General features: G+C 47.6%; 1 protein-coding gene across 15 annotated transcripts in view; it reads right to left on the bottom strand.

Annotated features, from left to right (window-relative positions):
* PIWIL1 (piwi like RNA-mediated gene silencing 1) overlaps positions 1 to 9,959 on the bottom strand; it is a 35,101-nt gene extending 25,142 nt beyond the window's left edge. For 3 of the 15 annotated variants that reach the window (XM_055096379.1, XM_055096384.1, XM_055096388.1), the window contains exons 1-6: positions 9,622 to 9,767; positions 4,939 to 5,028; positions 4,510 to 4,621; positions 1,737 to 1,862; positions 1,032 to 1,246; positions 554 to 675 (exon numbers count right to left, since the gene is read on the bottom strand). In XM_055096379.1, the coding sequence (XP_054952354.1) occupies positions 554 to 675; positions 1,032 to 1,246; positions 1,737 to 1,862; positions 4,510 to 4,621; positions 4,939 to 5,016 (653 nt within the window). In that variant the 5' untranslated portion in view covers positions 5,017 to 5,028; positions 9,622 to 9,767. Of the gene's footprint in view, positions 1 to 553; positions 676 to 1,031; positions 1,247 to 1,736; positions 1,863 to 4,509; positions 4,622 to 4,938; positions 5,029 to 9,589 lie in introns of all 15 variants that reach the window. The other 12 variants (XM_055096383.1, XM_055096390.1, XM_034934846.3 and 9 more) reach the window with 10 other exon arrangements.
* Positions 9,960 to 20,353: the final 10,394 nt, after the last annotated feature.

Genomic DNA, 20,353 nt, shown 5'->3' with positions numbered 1-20,353 from the left:
CAGTTATCTTATGACTAACTTAAAGAGGGAAATTACAGATACAAGTATTACGCCCTACTATTCTCACGAAAATTTCAGCCTTATCCAGATTGTTTCTCATCCCCCTCAAAAAACAAAAATTTTTGCAGAACACGTGTCTTGCTTTTGGATAGGGAATATGTGATATGTACACTGAAAGCAAATTATCAAGCATGCAGTATATCTCCTGTGGTGGAACAAACGACCTGAACTCTGCACCTCCTCCTGATCAAGGACCCACCGTGGGGAGAAGGAATACCAAGTTCGCAATAGCTCTCGAGGATATGAGTGTTGTGAACACAAGCTCAGACAGTATTTGAAGTCAACAGAATTAGGGAAGTAAAGGCAGGATACTTGCTTAAAGCAAATAGATGAATTTTCCATCAGTAAACCACACGTTAAGTTACTGCAATACAGAGAAACTCAATAATCCCAACCAATGCTGAAAATCTAGGAGAATTGAATGCAGATGTTCAATGTACAATTATTTCAACTTTGCAGTTTTCTTAATAAAATGTTGAAATAAAACACATACCTCCTGAAAATAATATTGTAGAACTGCAAACAAGTTGGTGATGTAGGTGGAAGTTCATTTGTTAAAGTGATCGTTATCCTCACATCCTCTCCATTCCGGGTCTTACTAAAAACTTCAGTAACCTGAAGCCAGAGAGGTGGAAAACCCAAACTTTAAATCCTTAAAGGACAATTATGCCCAATCACATACTGCTTGCTTAATAAGGCAACATTGAAAACCATAAAATGTTTTAACTGGATTTTTTTAAAATGGCTCTGAGAAAAAGAGTGGCTAAGTGTATTATAACTCAATTGTAATCATCAAGTTACCCAGACAAATCTGACAATGCTACAATAATGCCAAAGTACCCTATGTGTTTATTCCAAGTCATATCAGACAGGAGACTCCTGGGGCCTCTCTAAAAGCCATGTGAGCTATCTTACATTGTGGTAGTTCTGCTTTGAAGTGGAAATCCCCCATCTCCCTTTTCCCAAATAACCTTTTGCTGTAGTCTTTTAGGTAAAAATAATATCGTTCCATCAAAAGCATGACACTTTCCAATTAGATCTTCGTGTTGAAAAAGAAGAGCTGAACGGAGTCTTCTGGCTTCCATCAGTGGGTTATAGTCAATGTGATACTGATATAAGGCCCACTGGGGACGGGATGTCAGCCGGAAATGGTTAGTGCTTAACCTTACTATAATGCCTGAAGAACCTGGAAAAGGAAGTTATAGTCAATTAACAAAATATCAAGTTTATTTTTCCTTGAAACCTTTCCTACCATGACAAGGCAGGCACAGTTCCGTAAACACAAGGCTAAGAGCAGCAGACAACATGAAAGTCCTCAGACATCTGACTTTGGAGACCACTAGTCTCTCTCTTTAGGTGAATTTCTAAAGAAGCATACACTTAGAAACAAATCTTCCTTAGACTAAGTAATTTACAAATAATTTGCAACAAAACCAACTAAATCTCTTCATGGCAAAGAGTTTTAAAAATGATCTATTAATATTTAATGAGATGACGTTTCAAAATGTGCAGTTAAAGATATCTATAACCTACTTCATCAACGCCAAAAGAAGTGAGGAAAATCGAAAAGCCATGCAGGATCCTTGGCCAAATAAACACCTAAACTAAAGTGCCTCAATTCACTGTCCTGTGTTCCTGAGATGTAATCTCACAAAACTTATTCTTAATTAACCTACCTGTTTTTGATTCTTTAACATGGTCTAGGTTCTGCCTTGTATTCACACCAAGATCATGAAAATCTCTACGACGACCTCCTCTCTCTGCTAACGATAACTCCTGAAATCCAGCAGATATCTGGAGTCCTTAAAAAAAAAGAAAAATTGTGTACTTGAGCAACATAAAGCACGAAATAAAGGATGACAATATTAACTCCCATAGTGCTATTATGTGTAATCCAAAGGATACTGAGGTGTAGAAGACAAGGCATAAAACAATCCTATCAACATGTTTTAGGTATCTGCCAGCCTAACGAGAGAATGGTTTCCTAGTTATAACTTCATTCATAAAGGCCTTCTTGTCACTGTCCTGGGCAATTGCAGATGCACCCTTTCAAAAGATGTGCACCTTGAATCAAGAGATCAAGCCAACTGGACTGTGGTGCAAGAGTGCAGGAGCATATGTTTGCTGACTGGGAAATTATTTTTCTGTATTGTAAGTCTGATAACTACCTAAAGGTCTTCATGTATTTTCCACAGTCTGTCATGATGCAATTACAGAAATTGCTGGTTTAGAGGGTTTAAATCTGTAACCTGGATTAGAAAACTTACATCTAAAATGCAACTTCCTCACTACCTGACTCTCTTCAGAATCAGAAGAATGGATTTCTGCACCTGCACATATTCTATGACCATCACACGCATCTCATACTGGTATAGGTAATAAGGTCGTGATTAATCAGTTCATGCCTAGTGCTACAAGCTGTGGTTATAAGAACCTAAATTATTCAAGTCATTTGATTTGCTGAAATTATACAATTATCTCAGATCAACAATATGATGTGAGCCAAAAAACAAATATGAACTTTGTAGTCAAGCATTAAAATTCCAGCTGTCAATTAATAGGCATGTTATCTTGTGTAAAAGAGATTACCAGTTGACTATCCAATAACTAACCCCTCATTCTTTAAATAAATTCTATTTTTGGAGTAATATACTTAATAGACTAAAATTTCCACCCTCCCCATGGTTAGGGATGGCCTAAGAGACTTAAGCAGAAATTGCAGGATGACACTTTAGGAAAAATTCCATAAGACAGCCAATAGCTGACTTGTGACTTTTGTACTTCCTGACCCTTTGCCCTGCCCATGGAGCCTGGAATCTGGATCTGGCAGGGAGGGCTCAAATACAGAAGTTCTGAACCAAACAGAGGTCTTCATGATGGCAGTCATGAGCCCAGGACAAAAGAACAAAAAGATCAGAGTCCAGTTCTCTTCTGACCACAAACACCAGAACTGCCTACTCTCTAGACTTCCTAAGAGAAATAACAGTGGCTTAAAATATTTCAGTTCTTGCTATACTTTGGAAACCAGTTATTTAATATGAGTGTCAATTCCTTCACCTGAAAAATTGAGAATAAGCATCACAGGCATGTCAGAAGTTTTAAATATCACGTCTAAAGCACTTTACAAGGCACTTCCATTGTTTGTTTCTGTACCTCATGATTTGGAGGGGGCTCTACCTAAAAATCCTTTAAATATGTAACTGTTCATACTTGTCTCTCTCAGTGAGCTTTTTATCCCAGAGGCTTGGTTTGAAGTATTGATGGCACTGGGTGAGTAACTACACTAAATCATGCATACTGAATCCAACCTGATGACACTGAAGGGTCATAAAGGCTGATATTTTTCCTTAAAAATTTTTAATTTGTCTTAAAAAAATTCGGTTCTGGATGCAAAAATCCAATTGCCAGTTTCTGAATACAAACAATGATGAAATCAGTTCTGCTTGAGATATACAGTACTGCTATGACACTTAGCCAAAGCTTGATTTTGTCACTTGATGAAGAGGACAGATTTCAGAATGGACAAGACTGGGAACCCTGCTAATTCCCCCTTCCATGCAGCTCCTAGAGTGATTTTATTTCAAACACACATCAGACCTCACACCACTGTGCTATTTAAGAATCCTTCAATGGGCCGGGTGTGGTGGCTCATGCCTGTAATCCCAGCACTCTGGGAGGCCGAGCCAGGAGGATCACGAGGTCAGGAGATCGAGACCATCCTGGCTAACACGGTGAAATCCCATCTCTACTAAAAAATACAAAAAAATTAGCCGGGCGCGGTGGTGGGCGCCTGTAGTCCCAGCTACTCGGGAGGCTGAGGCAGGAGAACGGCAGGAACCCAGGAGGTGGAGTCTGCAGTGAGCAGAGATCGCGCCACTGCACTCCAGCCTGGGAGACAGAGTGAGACTCCGTCTCAAAAAAAAAAAAAAAGGAATCCTTCAATGCATCCACATCCCCTTTACAGAATGAAAATCAAGGTCCAAACAATGTCTAATTAACAATAATCTGTTAAACTTATATTAATTTCTACAATACATTAGGTATTTGAGCATTTACTGTGACAAGCAATTCTCAGGTATAATCCCTAAAGAGCAGTGAGAGATGACAAAACAGGGCCTTCATTTGTTATCCCATGTATTAATGGTCACAATGATCTTTACCTCTACAGGTAGACACTACCTTGTTACAGATAGGGAACTGTTCCATAGAGTTAAATTTGCAATCCTGAGTAACCATTTTTTTAAGTCATTTATTAATGAAGACTGATACATAGAATGTTTAAGAAATTATATTTAAGTATTCTCCACAATTGATTTGTGTGTTGTGGCAACATAAGGAAATGTTTCTTAAACAGTTGCAGCACAAATTTTTGTACCAAGTTTTAATTCAATAAAATTTGCTGTATATGTTGAACACAGTTGTTAAGACTTCCTTTTACTTTTTCTTCACCTTGTGACTTGGCTGTTCCTCCTGCTGTTCCTCTCTGCCGTCCACGGCCAAATAATTCCCCCTCTGCTGGTGGCGGCTGAGGCCTAGGCTGAATATAACCAGGTTGCTGACTCTGTAGTTACATGCAAATAAAGAACATTCTTTTCGTCAAGCGGTCACAGACACCAGAGAAAATTTCTAAAGTCTCAGGAATTCAACCAACACCTATCTAAATTAATAATCAAATATTTTATTCTTAAAAATAAATTTGAGAGAAGAGTCACCAAATAAAGTCACGAATCAGCTTCTAATATCCTGAGGAAACAGGGCATGATCTCCCTTGCTCACTTCCTATATCCTTCCCAGCACAGTTTTTAGTTTATTTTCAACAGCCTAGGCTGATCAAGGGTCAAAGACATTTTCTGTAGTCAGAAACGGTGAAGCACTCACGGCAGTGGAGCCCACCAGCTGCGCTGTCTCCTGACCGCGGGCCCTTCCTCTGGCTCTGGCTCTGGCTCGCCCAGTCATTGTTTTCTATTTCTGGAGAGGAAACAATCTTGAAGACAATACTCAATGGAGGCAATCGCATTTGACAATTTCTACAATGTTACTTTAAACTTCTTTGAGTTTCAAAAGCTCCCCAGGCAATTATTATGTATCCTTCTAATCTTTAATGACAGTTTTTTTTAATGTAACATTCCTACATTCAACAAACTCAGTTGCTTACCTTGCACTGGGCACTGCAGTAGGGCCAAAGGGGAAAACCTATTTTAATATAAGACTTAGTTTTTCATTTGGATTATTTATTATAAACAGACTTAGGAGGAGAAAGTGCTGAAAGAATTAGGATGCTGGTGGCTGGTTCTTTCTTTCCCATTTGGAGATACACATGTACACACACTTAACACATACTCCCATACACAGACAGACAGACAGACAGACAGACACACACACACACACACACAGAAACAGGCACTTGCGGCAAGTGTCCCGCCAGGCCCCTTAGAAAATCCTTCTGCATACATCATGAGTCCTCCTGGATCTTCCCAGAGTTCCATGTGTGGCTTACGCTGAACATACCCAAAGTAGCATCTCTTCTACCTCATGTCCCATAATTTCATTCTTGGTGAGTGGCATCACCATATACGTTATATCTAAATAAAAAGAATGGAGTCATTGATTTCAAAACCACTCCTTTATTTCTCCTACATCTGCCAGGACCATTCTCTCCATTTCTTCAACATCATGATGGTACTAAGTGCTTCCTGTGAGCTGGGATCAGCTTTGGGCTCAGCTGTAACAATCTCTCACCCTCATCGTGGTGGTACACAATGTCATCAGGCTATTAAGGGTAGAGGCCTCAGAGCTCAACTGCCTGAACCCAACTCCTTCACATTTTAGACAACATGAGAAAACAACATAGCGTGTGACTCTTTGTCGAATGGTTGGAATAACCTACTGCACAAGTCAATGGTGAGGATCAAATGAGAACTCACACTGGCCTCTAGTGAGCAGTCAACAAACATTAGCCCTAATGGAAAGGGCAGGTAAAATTATAACTACACGTGTTAATACACGTTATTTACACACAGCTTTAAAAGCAACTTGAAGTCAGCTTCTTAGAATACTACAGGAAGGCAGGATGCTAGTAGTGTTATCTTTTTCATATGAAGTAGTTAGATCTTAGGATAAATCCAAAATATCTTTGGTAGAATTCTCTAACACCTGTTGCACCTTGTTATCCACCTCTAACAAGATTTAAGCTGAAATAGAGAATTAGGAACTGGAAGGTAGGGTGGTACCAGTCTTCCACACAAGCGGTAACAACCCACACATAAGTGCTTGAACTGGATGCAGAACCAAAAGACGTCCAGTGGGACTGGAAAGGGAAGGGGCAAGGGGAGTGGAGGAATTCATGTGGGCAGGGAGCAGACTGCTCAGGGTCCTGCAGACAGCTTGGATACTCAACACATGAGAAACCATCCAAGGTTCTACATAGGGGCAGGCGATGACATCATCTACCATCACTCTGCCTTAAATCACATTATCTTTTTCATTCTCTGAGTTTTAACAGCTTCTAAAATTCTTGGCTTCATGATCCTCACAGAAAGATAAATCTAATGCCATTTTTCAATTTTAAAAACCTCCGACTTCCTATTGTATTTTACAGGATTAAAGCAAATATTCATTGTATAAGACCCCTTACAATATGACTCTAAATCAGCAATTTCCAAAGGAGTTTACACAGGATAATCCGCTGAGGTGCCAGCATATTACAACTAATTTTAAATCTCATTTTAAACTGCTTTGTATTTATTTTATAATGTGCGCATCGTGACAATGATTACGTATGCATGCTCAGCTTACACACGGGGCATACTGGCGCATGAAAGTCTCTTACCGATAATCTACAGGCAGCGTCCCCAGCACCACCACCACCACCCCCCCTCCCCCACCACCACCCCACCCCCCCCCACCCCCCCCCGACCACCACCACCAACCCCCACGCCCCATGGACCTGTACCGGAACCAGGCCACACAGCAGGAAGTGAGCTGCCGTGAGTGAGCAGGACAGCCTGAGCTCACCTCCTGTTAGATCAGTGGAGGCATTAGATTCTCCTAGGAGTGTGAACCCTACTGTGAAGTCGGCGTGCCAAGGATCTGGGCTGCCTGCTCCTTATGAGAATCTAATGCCTGATAATCCGAGGTGGAACCGTTTCATCCCGAAACCATCCCTCACGGGTCCGTGGAAAAATTGTCTTCCATGAAATCAGTCCCTGGTGCCAAAAAGACTGGGGACTGCTGATCTACAAATCAATCTGAAAGCATCCGCTTGAGACTCCAGCAAACACAGCTTGCTTCCTATCACTATCAATTCCGTGACTCACCCTACACCGTGGCACACCCTCTACTAAAAAAGCCTCACCCTCCTCTGAAACCACAAGAATCCAGTGAACCGCTTAAGGACCAGCTCGCAGGCCATCCCTTGCTCCCTTCTCCGAAAGCCGTTTCCCCGGCGTGACCACGGTCACCCTGCTACATGGTCACCTGTTTTCTCCCTCCCCACATCTCTGCACTCCATAGCTTCTCCAACTAGGCTGCGAATCACAATTGATGCCTTCGCACCCAGTCCGTCGCTTGACACCTTACAAACAACGGTGTGAAACAGTGATTAAAAAACAGCGACAAGCTGAACTCTCATCTCCAGCAGGAAATATTCCTAAAGCAGCACGTCAGTTCTCAAAGCCTGGTCCCTGACGGGCAGCATCTGGACTGGCTGGGAACAGAAATTACGGGGTGGGGAGCGGCTCTCAGCCCTCCCGAGTTAGAAGCCGACTGGAAGCAGCCCTCCCCAGCTGATTCTCATCATCTCCAGGGCCTGAAACCCAGGGCGGCGCGCTGTGCTGGTCACTAAATACCTGGGGGGCTCAGCGCTCTACGTCCAGGTTTCCCAGCACAACTCTGGTTTTCAGCTTTATCTCCTTCCAGTTTCAAAACCACCTCAGTCTGGATATTGAATTCTTAAAGTCAGAAAGCAAGTGCGTGCTTCCAATAACCACACTCGCTGGAAATCACCTCTCCGATTCGCTACCAGCTCTGCCAAAGACGCTTCCACCTAACAAGGTCCCTCCGGCGCTGAGCTCAGGACGACGCCGTGCACGTGGGAACCACCACCGCGCCACACGCCTGAAAACCGTTCAGCGGTACATTCTATGCGAGCGGGGTCTCTCTGGCCACAACTTAAAAACGAAAAGAAAAGCGCTCAGAGAACAGGCTGCGCAGGGGTGCAGCCGGCTTTGCCCCGGAGGCCGCCGAGGCTGAACACAGCGAGAGCATCCATCCCAGGACGCCACCGCCCCGCCGCCCCTTTCCCTCCACAGGTGCCAGGGGCCGGGCCGCCAGCACCCGCGAGGACCCCGGGCCTCGCAGAGCCCGGCCGTCGCGGTCGCCGCCTCACTTGGGGTCCTCCGGAGTTCCATCGTCTTCCCAACGTCCGGCTCCCAAGGCTCCCGGGGTCGCAGCGCAGCGGCGGCGGACGCGGGATGGGGCCCTCGCCCTCCGCAGAGATCGCGCCCCGCGGCCGCGTGGGTAGTGCGGGAGGTCCCGAAGGCCCTCCTGCAGAGCTCCCAGGTCCCCGCAGTCTCACGCACGGCCGCCAATGCGGAGACCTCCGCCCCCGCACCCCCGGCAACTCAGGCCTCAGCCTCTCACCCCGGCCCCTGCACCCCCCGCACCTGGGACCTCGCCCCCGCACCCCGGCCCTGCACCCCCGCACCCCGGCCCTACAGCCCCGGCAAGTCGGGCCTCAGCGCCTCCCCCCGGCCCCACACCCCCCACACCTGATACCTCGCCCCCGCACCCCGGCCCCTGCACCCCAGGGTCCTGCATCCCCAGCACCTGGGACCTCGCCCCCGCACCCGGCTCCTGCATCTCCCACACCTGGGACCTCGCCCCCGCACCCGGTCTCCCACACCTGGGACCTCGCCCCCGCACCCCGGCCCCTGCACCCCCGCACCCCGGCCCTACGGCCCCAGCAAGTCGGGCCTCAGCGCCTCCCCCCGGCCCCGCACCCCCCACACCTGATACCTCGTCCCCGCACCCCGGCCCCTGCACCCCAGGGTCCTGCATTCCCCAGCACCTGGGACCTCGCCCCCGCACCTGGCTCCTGCATCCCCCGCACCTGGGACCTCGCCCCCGCACCCGGCTCCTGCATCTCCCACACCTGGGACCTCGCCCCCGCACCCCGGCCCCTGCACCCCCGCACCCCGGCCCTACGGCCCCAGCAAGTCGGGCCTCAGCGCCTCCCCCCGGCCCCGCACCCCCCACACCTGATACCTCGTCCCCGCACCCCGGCCCCTGCACCCCAGGGTCCTGCATCCCCAGCACCTGGGACCTCGCCCCCGCACCCGGCTCCTGCATCCCCAGCACCTGGGACCTCGCCCCCGCACCCGGCTCCTGCATCCCCAGCACCTGGGACCTCGCCCCCGCACCCGGCTCCTGCATCCCTTGCACCTGCGACCTCGCCATAGCATCTGGCTCCTGCATCCCCCGCACCTGGGACCTCGCCCCCGCAACCCGGTCCCCGCACCTCGAGCCTCACCTCCACATCCCGGACCCCCGGCCCCCGCACACCTAGCACCTCAGCCTCGCCCCGCACCTTGGACCGCTGCCCTCGCCCTAGTCCTGGTCCTCGCACCTCAGCCCGAGGCCAACAGCCCCAACGGCTCCCGCGGAGATCCCTCCGCGCCGCCGACCTCCCAGGACCTCCTTCGGCCCGCGCCCACCTCGCCTTCGGCGCTGGGTTCCCGAGAGAGCCAGGGACACGCGGGCAGCGAGCAACAGGAGCTCTTTTCCTGGGCGGATGAACACCGCCGAGGCGCAGGCCTCGTGTCTGTACGCCATACGCCCAGTAACGGCGGAAAGCGGCGCGCGCCACGCCCTCATTGGCTGCCCAGCAAACGGCGGTTTCTGATGTGGCCGGGGCGGGACCAGAGAAGCCCCGCCCCACAGGCCCCGGCCCCGCCCCTCCAAGACCCCGTCTGGCCCCTCCCGGACACCCGGCACAGGCCCCACAAGCCAGGCCCGCCCCGCCCCACAGGCCCCGCCCCTGCCCCCCCAAGACCCCGCCTGGCCCCGGCCAGACACCCCGCACATGCCCTGGCCCCTCCCCATAGGCCCCGCCCCCATCCCGCCAAGACCCCGCCTGGCCCTGCCTAGACGCCACGCCCAGGCCCCCACAGGGCCCGCCCCCGCCCCACAGCCTCCGCCCCTGCCCCTCCAAGACCCCGCCTGGCCCCGCCCAGACACCCAACACGTGCCCTGCCCCCTCCCCACAGGCCCCGGCCAGCCCCACCCAGGCCCCGCCCTGTTCCTTTTCTGCTTCGCCCAGACCCCCAGGCCTTCCCTGGCTTGGCTCCTGTGGTTCCCCCAGTGCCAGCCCCCTGCAGGCCGACACGGGGTCGGGCCAGTTCCCTACTAGCTCGTGGAACTGGGCGGCGGCGCACGAAGTAGACCCTCCATAGACTTCGAAGTGGTGCCCACGTGGGCACCGAGCGCCCTACTGTAGCAGTGGACTCGATCTTGGTCTGGCCTTTAACGTCGGAAGCTCTTTCACTCAGCACACAGAGATTTGAACTTTGCCCCCAAAGAAAATAAAACTGCAATGCAAGTCTAAGGTGCCAGGAGGCCGTTACCTGGAAATTTAGCTTTCAATGACTTGTGCCTTGGGTTCATGCCAACGTGGACCGCAGGGGTTCTCAGCCTTCACCTGCGGGGGATCACCTGCAGGGCTGGTTAGGACGCAGACCAGAGATTCCGGTCTGCAGGCTCCACAGGTGGGCCCCGCCGGCTGCATTTCCAAGGCATCGCAGGTGGTACTGACCGGGTCTACGCCGAGCTAGGTGCCCTCCATAGGAATTAATTTCCTCATGGAGGCAAAGTCAACAGCCACAAAACAACCGGAAATATTGTAAGATAGAACAGGTTTATTTGTCAAGGTGGAAGTGGGACTGAGGCTCACTAACTGCCTGACCTGTTATGTTCCATAACTATAAACATGATTGTAGGAGGTAGTAGAAATAGGGTCGCCTCTGCAGACAGGTTTTAAAACTGCATTTATACGGTAAACATAGTGCTTTTCCTTTTTTTTTTTTTTTTTTTTTTTTTTTTTGTGAGACGGAGTCTCATTCTGTCGCCCAGGCTGGAGTGCAGTGGCAGGATCTTGGCTCACTGCAACCTCCGTCTCCCAGCCTCCTGAGTAGCTGCGACTACAGGCACCCACCACCATGCCCACATAATTTTGTGTTCTTTGTTTTGTTTTGAGACAGGGTCTGGCTCTGTCAGGCTGGAGTGCAATGGTGGGATCATGGATCCCTGCAGCCTCGACCTCCTGGGCTCAGGTGATCCTCCTGCCTCAGCCTCCCCTGTAGCTGGTACTACAGGTGTGTGCCACCTGTAGTAATTTTTTTGTATTTCTTGTAGAAATACGAGAAATACACCCAGCTAATTTTTTTGTATTTCTTGTAGAAAGAGGGTTTCATCATGTTGCCCAGGCCGGTCTCAAACTTCTGGGCTCAAGTGATCCACCCATCTTGGCCTCCCAATGTGCAGGGATTAGAGGCATAAGCCACAGAGCCCGGCCTACATATTGCTTATTATTCATACTTAAAAGCGCATGCCTGGGAATCGGGGGCTGGAGAGGGCTGAAGGCTCCCCAAGCCACCTTCCCAAATCCTACGTCTCATCTGTGCCATGAAAGGGGCAGGTTAGATGTCAGCGTTTCCCACACTAGCCTGAGTGTAAGCATCCACTGAGGGAACTTCCAAATAATACAGACTCCCAGATCACGCTGATTCCAGGAGGTCTGGGACGGGTGCAAGGAATTTCAAGAAGTAACATCAAGTTATTTTTATGCTCAGAGAAGGCTAATAAATTTGGGGCGAGGCCAAAAGGCATTGGAAGCCAGTAGTTTGAAAGAAAAATAGCTTTCCAAAGGCTTTCGCTTTGTAAAAACTAAATGGTGCCTTTTGGAATACAATGTGAACATAACTTTTCCAAGGATTTAAGGTGTTGATGAGAAAGACATTCTGAGACCTGCCAGCAGATGGAGCTATAAAACAAGAAATAGATGTTTACAGCCTCAACTCGGGAGAAAAATACCGTGAATGGACCTTACACTATAGAAGTAACACTTTTCCCTCTGCTTTATTTTCTCTATATGCTAAACTCCTTGCCTCTGCTAAAGAACATCGCTGGAGTGTCTTGGTGTGTGAAGTATGAAATAGTTTCTAAAGACATAAGTTGTGATATAGCAAGACAGAGGCAAAACCCCTCATTCTTCTGAGAGTGTAAACATCATGTCGCAAGAAGCTCACCTAAATTTGAAAAGGAAAACTCAACGAAAATTTGAAAAGAAATTCAAGGAAAAAAATGTGACCTTTAAAATTTCCATGTTGACAGCACCACCAGGACCCCTTCTGGGATCCGTCGCTAGGTATAACTTCGTGCCTGACTCTGGAAGTTAAAAAATGAATAGTTACAGATTCTTTTTCCGGGAGCCGCCTCTAGAGGGGTGTACCCACCAGGGAAGGTGAGCAGAGTGCCACCAATCCTGTGGGTGCTCAGCGGGAGGTTGCTGAGGGATGCTTCGTGACTCAACGCTGCTGAAGCCCTGAAGGCTGATTTGGGTTTGCAGGGAACAGGAGGATCGGCATGGTGGAGCACGTTGGTCTGAGCACATGTGAGGTATTTAGAAAACTGCAAGTCATCCAGCACAGGAGGAATGCCAGGCACAGGCAGGGGAGTCGTAGGGGATGATGCTGCAGAAGGGAGCTTCTAGACTGGGTTCTAGAAGTTGGCGAGCAAGGAAATGTGAGCACCTGGACTGCCGAACGCACCCTGTTAAGTGCTGTGAGTAAAACACACTCTGTCCTCCCATTGATGTGAATAAAACACACTCTGCCCTCCCGCTGATGGCCCAACAAGGGAAGCAGGGAGTGTGACAATTGGGAACGTGGATGCTGACCTGAAGGGCCAGTGGCTGCTTAGTCCTAGCCAGTTACCAGGAGAGAATGAGGGCTCAGATTTGCTGGGCCTCACATGATGGCTTTGGTTTTTTTTTTTTTTTAATTGAGGTGAAATTCACATAACACTACATTAACTATTTTACAGTGAACAATTCCATGATATTTAATGCATTCATAATGTTACGCAACCCCCCACCTCTAGTTCCAAAACATTTTCATCATCCCGAAATAAAACCATCACTCTCCATCTCCCTCTTCCCCTCACTACCCTGGCAACCACGAATCTGCTTTCTGTCTCCTTTCCTGTTCATTTCATAGAAACGGGGTCATACACTAGGTGGCCGTTTGTGTCTGGCTTCTTTCACTCAGCGCCGTATTCTCAAGGCTCACCTACGTCGTAGCCCGTCAGAGCTTCCGTCCTCCTTACGGCTGGATCTTACTCTGCTGTTTGGACGGACCACATTTTGTTTTTCCACTCATCCATTGGTGGACAGCTCAAACGTTTTTAAAGGGGAGCGGGAAACTTGGACATTTTCCGGTGCATTTTTAGGAATGGCCACCAGTGCTCTCTAGTGTTGGGCAGAGGAGCATCCCAGGGAAGGGAAACAATGGAAGATACTCAGAGAACAGAAAAATCCCAAGTTACTTCATGTAAAGCTGAAAATATGATCTGGGTAGATTATGCTGGGGGTGACAGGGACTAGATGGAAAAGAAACTCATCATGAACCCTGCATGCTGTGTCCAGAGCTTTGGACTATATTCTGTAACCAATCAGTTTCCCAAGTTTTTAAAGCAGAAAACCACATACTCAGAGCAAGCTTTGACCTAGTTCCTTTCATTCAAGGATCTCAAAGCCCCTTTAAACCCATGATCCAGATTTTGTTTGTAAAGGAAGAGATGGAGTTGAAAAACAAGATCTAAGGCAGTTCCTATGAATCCCTTCAATGTAATTTTTCAGAGCATTTCCTTTCTCCCTTCAGACTCATGTCGTTCTGATTGGGCTGAATTGAAGAGCTGCCCAGCCTCTCCCCTGGCCCTGAGGCCCCTGATCTAGAGGGACTAACTAGAGGGACGGCGTGGCAATGGCAAGTGTACCCAAGACAGCATGCCCGGAGGTTTATCAAGGAATATTCATCCAGAGGGAAAGAGCAATGGGTGAGGCTGAAGTTCGTCTGTTCTCTTATATACAAAATGTGAACAAATCCTGAATATCACAGTCTGGCCACAAGGGGGATGTTTTGGGGTGGGCAGGGTGATGGAGGCAGGGGGTCCTGACTTGGCTCCCCAGGAAGTGGGTTCTGTTCTGTTCGCTTAAGCTCTCTGCATTCTTTTTTCCACGCTAGACAATGAGCATGTTGGACCAGATGGGCACGTGTCCAAGTGCACCCTATGGAATGTATCAGCATCGGCCTCGCCTGGAAGCCTGATAGAAATGCAGATTCCCAGGCCCTGCCCAGGCCTGCTCTATCCAGATCTCTTGGTGGTGGAGCCCAGGGATCTGCATGTCACGAGCTTGCTCAGAGTATCTGTGAACTGAGTTCAATCCACAGCCCTCTACTCCAACGCTAGCCAGAGCCTGGGGCCATTGCCTCTTCCCCCACCTGCCCCTCCATACTGTCAGCACCTCTGCATTGTGGCCTTTCTGCCACCCCCAACTGACTTGGGGATCCCAACCACCCACACCCAGGGGCCTGCACCAGACTGCAGAGTGTTGCCTGAGGTGACACAGTCCACAGTCATCCTTTTCTCCTCTCCTTCCCAGTTAATTCCATTCTCCACGCCTCTCATGGTGATTCCTGATCTTCACAGGCCCCAGAGCCTCTGACCCTGGTGTTCCCCCTGAGAAAATGAGGCCAGGGTTTGTGAGCTGCCCATGCCACACCTGTGCCTGCCTCATCAAGTGGAGTCCCTTTAGCTCAGCTCTAGGGTCCCCCTTCTTGCTTCCTCAAAGATTCTCCTCTCTCCCAAGTTCCTCCTCTTCTTCTCAACACTTCTCTCTTCCGGGGCTTCCTCCTTGACACGTCAATGTTGTCTAGCTGTCTTCATCAATTTTCTTTATTATTTTATTTGTATATATTGTGTTTTATTTTAAGACAGGGTCTTGCTCTGTCAGCCAGCCTGGAGTTCAGTGGTGCAGTCATAGCTCACTGCAGCCGCGACCTCCTGGGCTCAAGCAATCCTCCCACCTCAGCCTCTTGAGTAGCTGGGACAACAGGCATGGGCCACTACAGCTGGCTAATATTTTCTTTTTACTTTTTAAGAGACAGGGTCTTACTAGTCATCCTCGTCTTTAAGAACGAAGCAAAACAAGGGTCTCGAAGAGATATTTGTACCCGCTGTTCATAGCAGCATTATTAAAGAGTTAATATGTGGACCCAACCCAAGTGTGTTTCCATTGATGAATAATGAGCAGAACGGGGTCATCCGTGCAGTGGGTATTACCAGCCTTAGAAAGGAAAGGAATCCCGACGCACCCTGCAACATGGATGAACCTAGAGGACATTAAGCTCAGCGAAGTAAGCCAGTGATGAACAGACAAATATCATTCCACTTCTAGGAGGCACTTAGTGTTGTCAAAGTCAATGACAGACAGTAAAGCAGGGTTGCTGGGGCTGGGGGAGGGGAACGGGGTTGGTGTTCAGTGGGGACAGTGTTTCAGTTTTGCAAGATGGAAGGAGCTCTGGTGTTGGTGGTGGTTGTCTGACATTACGACATTATGAATGTATTTCATACCATTGCGCTGTACACATAAAAAAGATTAAAATGGCAAATTTTATGTTCTGTGTATTTTGCCACCATAAAAACAGTTGGGGGGGGGAAAGAAGTAAAACAAAAATGAATCCCTATGGCTCCTCCTTTCCTCTTTTCCCTCCAGAGTCCGTCTTCTTGAAAGAATGGTTTCTTAGGCCCCACGTCCACATCTTGCCCTCCCACAGTGTGGTTTTGATTCTCAGAGGCCTCCGTGGGCTCCAGAACCCTCTTGGTTTCTAATCCCAGTGGCTCCTTTCAGACAACCTGTCTTCCCTGGGACACATGAGTGTTGCTCAGCCTGCCCTATCCATCTCAGCACCATCCCCCTTGCCCTCTGTGATACGGCTTTCTTCCTCCAGCTATAGCCAGTCATTGGAGCCACCCACAGGAGTTTGCCCTTCTCCCGCCTCCTCATGCATACGCACTGACAAAGCGGCTCTCCAAGTCCAAGTGTGGCTTGGAGCTTCAGCAGCACCGAGACCTGTTGGACATGCAACTCCTTGCCTCCCAGCCCTGACCTGCTGAATCCAAAACCCTGGGGCTGAGCCAGCCATGTGTGTTGCCAACCACGTTGGTTCCAGTCCATTCTGGTTCACCCTGCAGTCGAGAACCACTGGGCTAAGCGAGCTCACCCTCGGAGCTCAGGAGTGACACTCAACATCCTCCCGCTCTCAGGATTCTCAGGCCTCTGCAGCTGAGCGGCCCTGGACGACTCTGGCCTGTGTCAGCCCCTGCAGTTTATATGCGCATCTCCCGGCGGCCCTGGCCCTCCCCTCCTAGCACTAGGCCCGGTTGCTTTGCCAGTGGCCTCTAGAGCAAGACATGGAAGGTCACCGCAGGAGGCAAAGGGAGAGCTTCTTAGAACAAAGTTGATTCTAAAAATTAGAAAATAAGTTGAGCTGTAATATATGTAAGATGCGGGGGATGCCCGTACCCTCCTTTGGTTCCTGCGTCTTGTGCATAATGGCTGTGTCCAGGGTGGAGGGTGGGAGCCCCACCGCATGGCGGGGTTGGTAGCCCCCATCTCTGACTCGTGGCCAGCCTCTGGTGACCTGCTGCGACCTGGTGGGCCCCGTCAGCAGTGGCTGGGATTACTAACCCAACTCTCTCTAGACCAACCTTCACAAAAAGAAATGGTTGGAAAAGATTCCTCTGCAAAGAAATCACGGGTGGGGGGACATACGGAAAATGCAAACATCAGCAAACCCCAAGAAATGGTTAGAGCTGATACCTGCATTTCTTTCTACTCCTCCTGCAAGCTTTCGGCAGATGGAAAGGCTGAGTTATTTTCATTTCACACAGTTGAACTGAAAAGAAATAAGTATCACTCATAATTATGGTAGTGAGAAAAAGTTCTTACCAAATGAAAATGTTTATTTAATTCACTGTTATTTTATTTTTAATCTTTAATTAGCAGTGTATTTTATTATGTGCCTAATACTGTGGCATGTTGCAAATAGGTATAGTGGCATACTGCAACTAAATATAAATATATTGGATGCTCATGCTCAAAACTTTCTGTTCTGGGTGCATGATCAAAAGTATTTGGGGATTGCTAGGCTGCCAGGTCAAACCCACGTTCTGTGGTGTGGCTTGGCCCCCCTCCATCGGCCTGTCCGACTTTGCTCCTTTCCCAGGCTCTCCCCATATCTGGATTCCAAGCTCCTGCCATAGAGAGCTTCGAAATTCAGCTCCTGGGCGCTTCCTCCTTGAGGTTTTCTTTCCTTCATTTCCCTCTCTGTGGATCAGCATCCCTGCAGTGAGGGCCTCTCCTCTGTGGTTTTACCTTACCAGCCTTTCTATGTCTCTCCAATAGCATTTATCACACCGCAATTGTAAGTAAACACGTACTTAACCCGTTTCCTTCATTATTGGGAAAACACGTTGAGGACAGAATCCTGGTCTTACTCAACATTGCATCTGGTTCCTGGCATTCCGAGGGTCTCAGGAAATATTTCTTGAATACTTGAACGTACATAATAGTGTTCAGCTTTATGCAACACCTTTGCACGACAAAGTATTCACACTTTGTCCATTTCCATTCTTGTGTACCTCTCAGAACTCAGGCCGAGGGCAAAGTCACTGGCCTTTGGCATTCTTAATTTTTAAATACCTGTTGTGTTAATTTCTTCTTCAAATATTGCATCCTTCTCTCTGAGCATTTCCTCCCCAAGAGCTGTGTAGTTTTGTTTTGGAGTGGCCATAACTACTGGCTGTTATGCCCAAATTAATTTGAACACAGTTTTCTGGCACCAGAGACACCCAAAGACTGTTTGCTACCTTCTTTTTTAAATTGACATGTCATAGTTGTACACATTTTGGGGGTACTTACGATATTTCATAGGTTCGTGCGATGTCTACGGATCAAATCGGGGTAACTGGGCTGTCCCTCGCCTCACACAATCGTTCACTGCCTCCTCTGCTCTCAGAACTCAGCATATTGTGGGGTGGCTACCACTGCCTTGAGTAACTCAGGGTTGGTTTGAAATTATTCTAAACAAATGTGGCAGCTCCAAAACCTTTGCCAGTAAATGGTGTATTTTAGACCTCAGCATGTGAAACAATCCTGGCCAAAGACATACAAGAGGATTTTGTCTGGGGTCATTAAAGGAAAAAAAAAAAAAAAGGAAAAAACAGGACGTAACAAAGAGATGGTCTCTTCCTGCCTCTGGACTTTGAAGTATGTGGTGCCCAGAGCTGCTCTAGACCTCCTGGGACCATGACCAAAATTCCAAGAGATAAATTTTCTTTATTGGTCATGCCAGTTACACTTGGGCTTTCTGATGGTGCCACCCAGGACACCTTAACGGAAGACGCAGCGGGTCCCACCTCAGGATGTGCAGCAGGGCTGCCTGGGAGCTAATTAAATATGAGGATTTCTGGACCCAAGCCCAAACAACTGAACCAGTCCCCAGAGACAGGCATCTGAATTTTTAAGAGGCTCTCCGGTTGATTCTGATATCAGTTGGTCAAGATCAAACTTTGAGAAACACTGCCAAGTTATGTTTTCAGAGTAATGTGTTTTGAAGCAGAAATGAAATTCGGAATTCAGTTGGGGACACATTCAGTTTGGGCAAATATGCAGTTTACCTTGGTGAACTTCAGGGGTGACTGTTTTGCGGTAAACAAGTGCCTTAAAATGAGCAATTCTGTTGTATTTATCCATCCATCAGTCATCGGCCTCTAATCTGTACAAAGCCAAACTCTACCTTGTCCAAATTACTTTAACTGTTAGTAGAAATAATCACAAAGTTTCAGTATCTGCAGCATGCAGAGAATTCACATAAGAGATTACTTTGAAAAATTATCAGATTAAGACTCATATTGCCTCAATTGGTAATACTGAAGTCACATACATAGAATTAAAATTGTTGATATAGATTTCCATTTCTCCCCATGTTTAGTCACACAGTTACCCTGGATTTTGCACTGGTGTAAAATATATCTCTTCTGGAAATTGTTGAGTGTATGAACTGACCGGTAGCAGAGCTGGAACTGATTTGGGATGTGATATGCCAACCTCATCTACATTACTATTTAATTAGTCACCTATTGGTGCCTTTGAAATTTCACCCGTCATCACTTCAATTCTTTACACACCAAGAGCTAAAGGAAAGTGCCTGCAGTTTCGGTTGCTATAAATCATGTGGAGCTGTTTGACAGGATGCATCACTGCACACGGTATGGATTTTCTTCCTGCGCAGATCAGAAGTGTCCTAGAAATTTACACTGAAAATGGAACTTTGGGATGACAGGTACAGTGTGGTGAGCAGAGGTCAGACTCTAGTGTGAGAGGAAACTTGGATTGAGTCTGCGAGATCAGTAGGATCATGAAAATTAAATGAGATAAGGTACATAAAGCGCCCAAAACTATTCCTAGAATGTAGTGGGTACACAACGCACTTTACAGGTCAAGCTACGAATGGGTTTATAAGCCTGCATTATAGGTAGAGAAAGTGACAGTTACTTTGGCTTTATTGATCACAATGAACACAAAACGTTATTCATGTGATGAACGATGGTGCATGGGGAAATTGTACTATGTTAAATTTCGTTAATGAGAATGCTGGATAATGCAATCTTAATTGCGTTGAAGTTTATCTTTGTACTTCAAGGAGGGTTTCAGATGCAAATCAGTCCTCCAAACAAGATTGCAGAGACAGATTTAACCAACTTAAGAGAACGACTGTTCTCAAACAAACGGCGTATTGGATCGCACAGGAACTGCTCATCGTGAGTTACTTTTTTCTGTTTCAGCGGGATCTGTATTTGCAAACCCATCATTAGCAGTTTATCCTTGTTGCCACGTATATTTAAAATCAGTCCAATTGCTTTTTAGAGAAAACATTCCAAAAGGATTAAAAAAAAAAATCAGTTGCCCTTTCATTTAATCCTGATTAGTTACACTTTATGCCTTTTAAAATAGTCAAAACAAATAATGATACTATACAAAGTTTGGGAAATAGAGGAAAAAGCTCACCTATAATTTCCAAAAGCTGATAATGCCTTCAAGCTTCGTTTATGTATTCTTATCTGTGATTTTTCCCTATATTTTTACATATTTTCAGTTTTAGTTTATCCATACAAT

Source organism: Pan paniscus, chromosome 10 (assembly GCF_029289425.2).
Source record: "Pan paniscus chromosome 10, NHGRI_mPanPan1-v2.0_pri, whole genome shotgun sequence".
Taxonomy (NCBI): domain Eukaryota; kingdom Metazoa; phylum Chordata; class Mammalia; order Primates; family Hominidae; genus Pan; species Pan paniscus.
Note: the sequence above shows the minus strand (reverse complement) of the source record. Positions and strands in the feature narration are given on the sequence as shown.